Source organism: Pipra filicauda, unplaced genomic scaffold (assembly GCF_003945595.2).
Source record: "Pipra filicauda isolate LSUMZ 115617 unplaced genomic scaffold, ASM394559v2 scaffold164_size1636381_pilon, whole genome shotgun sequence".
In the NCBI taxonomy this organism is placed as follows: domain Eukaryota; kingdom Metazoa; phylum Chordata; class Aves; order Passeriformes; family Pipridae; genus Pipra; species Pipra filicauda.
The window spans coordinates 1,112,418-1,118,417 of record NW_024104151.1 but is presented as its reverse complement, the minus strand read 5'-3'; the positions used below and the strand labels follow the sequence as shown (position 1 = coordinate 1,118,417).

At 47.8% G+C, this 6,000-nt stretch overlaps 1 protein-coding gene across 1 annotated transcript; it reads left to right on the top strand.

The window, feature by feature from the left end:
- Window positions 1-369: 369 nt before the first annotated feature.
- Window positions 370-4,955, top strand: FPGT (fucose-1-phosphate guanylyltransferase). The gene is made up of 4 exons (XM_039379334.1): window positions 370-838; window positions 948-1,115; window positions 2,119-2,211; window positions 3,041-4,955. Exons 1-4 carry the CDS (start codon window positions 370-372, stop codon window positions 4,489-4,491), a joined length of 2,181 nt encoding a protein of 726 aa, XP_039235268.1. The 3' UTR covers window positions 4,492-4,955.
- Window positions 4,956-6,000: the final 1,045 nt, after the last annotated feature.

Below are 6,000 nucleotides of genomic sequence, written 5' to 3'. Positions count from 1 at the left end.
GTGAAGCTTTCAACTTTTTTTTCTTAATCTTCTCTGTCAGCAGTTTACAATCATGAAAAACGACGGATTTGTTGTAACTTTTTTTCTAACTTCATAAACTCTTTTTCTTTCCTCCACTAGCTTCTATAGTGCTTTTACAGCTACTTTTTATGGTAAGATTTGTGTATAATGAGATCTTATAAAGGCAAACCCTCCTTTCATTCCCATCTCTTTGTATTTGGTATCTGTAATCCCAGCAAATTCTGAATTCAGATGGAATCCGCAGATAAAAAACCACAATATCCAGGGCAAGGAACCGCAGCCGGAAAAACCATCAGCTGCGTGACTCCTACAAGCTGCTAAAAGATAAAACACACGGTGATGCCTGCGATGAGTGCGGGTGAGGTCCGTTTACCAAATCGTAGCCCTGCTCCGCGCTCACCAGCGCGCCCCGGGTGCTCCAGGTGGGGCCGAGGAGGCACCAACCAGCGGCTGCGGGCAGGGCAGTTAAACGGGCAGGGCAGAGTTAAGCGGGCGCGTTCGTGCGCGATTGGGATTCTGCTCCTAACTAGATTAACAACCCAGGCATCCACCTCCTCCTGCTCCTCGAGAGCGCTCGGAGCGCTCCCGGGGCCGCACCGCCACAACCCCCGCCCGGAGCGCGGCAGAGCCGCCTCTCCCCGCCCGGCCGGGCGGGCCCGAGGGCTCCGCACCGCCCCCGCCCCGCCGGCGCATCCGGGTCGCGTTGCGGCGGCGGCAGCGCTGGTTCCCGGCCCGGCAGTGCCGGCGATGGGCGGGCGCAGCGCGGCGCGGCGGGAGGACACGGGCCGGCGGCTGGCGCGGTTCGCGGCGCTGCGAGGTGGGATGGGCGGGCGGGGGGCGGCGGGTCCGGCCCGCGGGGCTGCCGAGCGCTCGGGGCCGGGGCGCGGCCGTGCCCCGGCGCTGTCTGAGCGGGGCCGCTCCCGCAGGCGCGGCCGCCCGGCCCGGCGAGCTCTGGGACGTGGTGGTGCTGACGGCGGCGGACGCGGCGCAGGCGGGCGCGTTCCGGGAACAGCTGGCGGAGAAGCTGCGCCGGGGGGAGCTGCCGAGGGGCGTCCGGTACCACGTGTGCCCCGACCCGCCGGGGCCCAGGATCGGTGCGTGCGGCTGGCCCGGGGCCGCGGGGGCGAGGGCTCCGAGCGCCGGCCGCGCCGCTCCTCATCTCCCCGCGGCTCCGCCTCGCGGGGGGGGCGGGCAGGGCAAGGGATCGGGGCCGGGAAGAGCTCGGGGGGGCTCGGGCAGGGCTCGGGGGGTCCGGGCAGGGTTCGGTGCGGCCGTAACGGGCAGGAGGGGCCGTGGCAGGAGCCAACCTGGGGCTCCATCGTGGTGCTTGTGAATGGGCGTGTTGGTGATACTGTACAGCTCCTCAAAGTGTGTCCGATGAATACAGAATAGCACTGGCTCGTGTGTTTTAGAAATTCATACTTAATCTGATTGCTTAAACGGTTTGATTATATTTTAATATATTACCCAGTGGGCAGCAAAACTCTAGAAGAAACTAGCCTGACTGCCCGTAATGCCATCCTGTAATTCTTCGTTCCTGTTCCCTTTGATGTACAAAGTAACTAATATCAGTATTATTTGCAGCGTAGAGTAATAGGCAGAGATTAATTCTCAGAAATCTGGCAGCTTTAACTTGTAAGAGCATAAAAAATATCCCAAACCATTTCCTCATATCGCAAACCTTCCTTACTTCCTTACTGTAAATGTCAGAAGTACTTCTGAACACTGCCTTGAAGCCACTAATGAGCTTTTGTGTGACCTGTTTCCTACAGGAGCTGTTTTTTATGGCTGGGTTATGTCCTGTTCAGTTGATTAAATGTTTCAAATGTTTGGCCTGTGCAGAGGTGACTGGGAGAGAAAAACAGAGTTTTCCCAAGAGCTGTCTGCTCAGGATGCTCTGCCCTGGGAGAGCACAGGCTTCTGGAGGAACTGTCCATCAGCTTCTGTGCGTGATCTTAACAACCACAGTAGGGTAGAAAGACTGTCCCATCGGTGCTGGTGTGGGAGGTTTTTTCAGCTGGACACCAGTACACCTCACCTGTCAGAGCAGGTGTTATTGAAGCTCTTCTTACAGATACTAAAATACTTTTTCTTTAGGAAATGGTGGATCAACTCTTCATGTTCTTCAGTACTTGGAAGATCTGTATGGTGATCAGTGGGCTTCCTTCACTGTGCTGCTAATCCATTCTGGTAAATTCAGTTTTACATTTCTCACTCTAAAACTGTACCCTTTTTTTCCCTTCCTGAAAACGATATGATGACAGAGGAGTCAGAGTTCCAAAATATAGTTCCCTCAGAAAAGTCACCCCAATGCGTGTGATCATTTGAAATTAGGTTGGTACTTAGGAGATGTTACTGTCACTTCAGCATTTTTTCTCAGCACTCAAGTCGTTCAATCAAACAGTGAGAAGGAGGTGTACTTCAGAGTGTGATTTAAGTTCCTGCCTTGAAATACCCGTTTAAGGAATATGGCCCTTTCAGGGTGGGGGGGACCTCAGGCTCCTTATTCCTTTGGGCAGGCTGAGTACTTGCCTTCTTATCCAGTTAGTCAGGACACTTCCAGAAGTGGAAGAACATCAGTTCTTAGAGGAGAAAGAAACCAGGTGATAAGTTTCCTGACCAAACCTCTGCTTGTTTGACTCATCTGGACTAAAATTCCCATCAGAAGTGTTGGGGTCCTCCTCTTTTCCAACCAAAAAATGAGTATCATTTGCTTTCAACACTTCAGCAACAGGCAGCTCTGAAACAAACTAAAGATAACAAAATCAACCACAATTTTAATATGAGCTATTTAAGGCAGGCTGGGTTTTGGACATAAGGTCAAATCTGCTTTGGGAAATGTTTGAAGAAGAATGATTGATTTCTTCACATCTGTCATTCTTTAAGGAATACTTGGTATGTGACCAAGCAGAGGGGTTTTTAATGCCTATGTGTACCTGTGAAATAGCTGTATAGGTTTAGTTTTTTACTTACTTGCATACAGTGTCTCTGTGTAACTAAAATTCTCTTTCTCTTCCAGGTGGTTACAGCCAGCGTTTGCCAAGTGCAAGTGCCCTGGGGAAGATCTTCACGGCCCTGCCATTCGGCGATCCCGTTTACCAGATGCTGGAGCTGAAGCTGGCCATGTACATCGACTTCCCCCGTCACATGAAACCAGGAATCCTCGTCACATGTTCGGATGACATAGAGCTGTACAGCACTGAAGTGACAGAAACCATCGCGTTGGATAAACCTGGGTTTACCGCATTGGCTCACCCCTCAGATTTGGCAGTCGGGACCACTCACGGGGTGTTTGTCTTAGATCCGTCCAGTTTTTCGGGAAAAGGAGGACTGGAATATGCATCTTGCCATCGTTTCCTGCACAAGCCTGACATGAGGATGATGCGGCAGAGTGGTGCAGTGTGCGTGAGGGGGCATTGCTCCTCTGGGAACCACGGTGACTCAGGAATGGCCTCGGAGTGTGTGTACACAGACAGCATATTCTACATGGATCACCTCACTGCAAAGCAGCTACTGATGTTCTATAAGCAGATGGGCACGCTTTGCTATGAAATAGATGCATATGGTGACTTCCTCCAGGCCCTGGGACCCGGAGCCACTCCAGATTATACCAAAAACATGAGTAATGTCACCAAGGAGGACTTGGGGTTGGTGGAAGTGCGGCAGCAGTTATACTCCCTCCTGCGAGGAACTACCCTCAATGTCATAGTCCTCAACAACTCCCAGTTCTACCACATTGGAACTACTCAGGAGTATTTGTTTCATTTTACTGCTGAGAGCAAACTGAGATCTGAGCTTGACTTGCTGCCTGTGGCTTTTAGCATCTTTCCTGACACAGCCAAGACCTCAGATCAGTCAAGCGTCATCCAGAGCATCCTTGAGCCCAGATGTGTGATAGGGCCTGGGTCTGTCATTGAATACTCCAGAATTGGGCCTGAGGTCTCGGTAGGGAAGAGCAGCATTGTTAGTGGGTCCTACATAAGTTTCAGTGTAGACATACCCTCACACTGCTTCCTGAGTTCAGTAACTGTGAAAATTAATGATCAAGTTGAGTATGTCACCATGGTGTTTGGTGTAGGAGACGACTTGAAGAAGACTGTGAAATTGCTGTCAGATATACTCTCGCTCCAGTTTTTTGGAGCCAGCTTAGCAAAATGCCTGGACCTCTGGAGCGTAGAGGCTTCGGACCAGCTCTTCTCCAGTGGGAACACGCGTTTGGGGCTGTGGACTGCGAGGATTTTCCCTGTTTGTTCTACTCTAAGTGAATCTGTTAGGATGTCGCTGAAGATGTTGAATTCTGTGCAGCACATGTCACCTTTCAAACTGAGTGGCTTTCAGCTCTTGTCTATTGAAGAAATGCTCGCCTACAAAGATGTAGAAGGCATGCTGAAGTTTAGGAAGCAAATTTATGATGAAGTCTGTCTACAAAGACAAAAAGAGAAGTCTGATTGTAGAATGAACTGTACTTGAACAAATCTGTTTTCATTTGTGGGTGATTGATTACTTCACAGCTTATAAGAATCCTGAGGAAAAAGTACACAGATCTTTTCTCTGATCTCATTGAAGTAATAATAAAGAAATTACATTAACAGTGTTGTTGTAGCATAACATTAATAATGCAGCAAACGCAGATAAACTGTTCTTTTGATGAAAGTAGTGAAATATTTCAGATCTGAAAGCACTAATTGGTGACTTTCGTGGAGTACATGTTACTGTGTCTTGTAGTTTTTGTCAGTAAGAATATGATACAGAACAAATTAATTAGAAATTTGACTGAAAGCTGCTTTAAAAGCTTTTAAAGGGTAGAATATTAGCTCCAGCAAAATGGAATAATACAACAATAACTTATGTTTCTCTCTTTTCGTGCTGCCTTTTTGCAATACAATTTCAATTAGGTAGAGGTAAAAATTATTAAAAATGCTTTTAATTCAAGACATCTCGTCTTAAGTATTAATATTTTTTTCTCTTTTATTTTGTAATTTTTTTTATCTTTTCCTGTTTTTCATCAGAGGAAAAAGATTGGCATGAGAGATCATTCTCTCTCTACTGACTCATATTACTGGGTCAGCACCTGTCATCAAGACATACTGATTTATTTTTTTTACTGGTAGTTGTTTGGACGCTGGCAGTGGGGTTGGACAGCTGCCAGCTTTTTGTTACCACAGACTGACTGATGTGTGCCACATGAAAACCTGTGTTTTATATTTCTCTAGACTGAACTGTGAGAGGCCTTGGAGTGAGGGTTGACCCTCCTGCAGGGCGGTGGAGCAGACATGGGACAGGTTCACATTTGTGAGCATTGTGTCCTCAGAGAAACACACAGTGGCTGTTCCCTCTTCCCCTTCTTTGCTCTCTGCTAATAAAGATAATAATAAAGTCCTTTTGTTTCTAGTTTAGGTGCCCAAGATCCAGCTCCAAACAGATAAATCTACTACTTTTAAAAATATACTGTGTGGTATAAGTGTGATCTGACTGCAAACACGATGCATCTTTTTCTCTTGCATTTATCTGTGGGTTTTCATATTTTATTTAATGTTTCATGATGTCAATGTTTATGTCCCTGCTGACTGAATTCCCAAATGGCACCTTTTTTATGCCATCTACAAGGCAGCAGTGTTAACATCTCCTGAGCATTACCCACCCTGCTTTAACCTGCACCAGGTTTCTTCCACGTTGATAAAGAAACCTCCCAAGAGACACAGTATTTTTCCTGAGGATTTCTTCTGGGCAAGAAGCTAGATGGGCAAAGGAGCTAGATGTAGAGGTTGGGAACTGCTGGGGTTGACTTCAAAGAAATAAGGAGAACTTTTGAGCAAACAGAGGTTTTAAAAGTCATTATGAAATATGGAAACAATGGAAACAGCAGTAGGCTTGGGAGCACTCGGGTCTAAGATAAATGCATAAAGTCACAAAGTAAAAATAGTCATAGAGCATGGAATTGTGGTTTGCACGTCATCTGTTTGCATGATCTATTCATCT

Bases quoted from the DNA above. Each gene is read 5' to 3' on its own strand.
- FPGT (XM_039379334.1), top strand. From the start codon at position 370: ATGAGTGCGGGTGAGGTCCGTTTACCAAATCGTAGCCCTGCTCCGCGC. The intron at 839-947 runs GTGGGATGGGCG...CCGCTCCCGCAG, and splicing joins GCGGTTCGCGGCGCTGCGAG to GCGCGGCCGCCCGGCCCGGC. The intron at 1,116-2,118 runs GTGCGTGCGGCT...CTTTTTCTTTAG, and splicing joins CCCGCCGGGGCCCAGGATCG to GAAATGGTGGATCAACTCTT.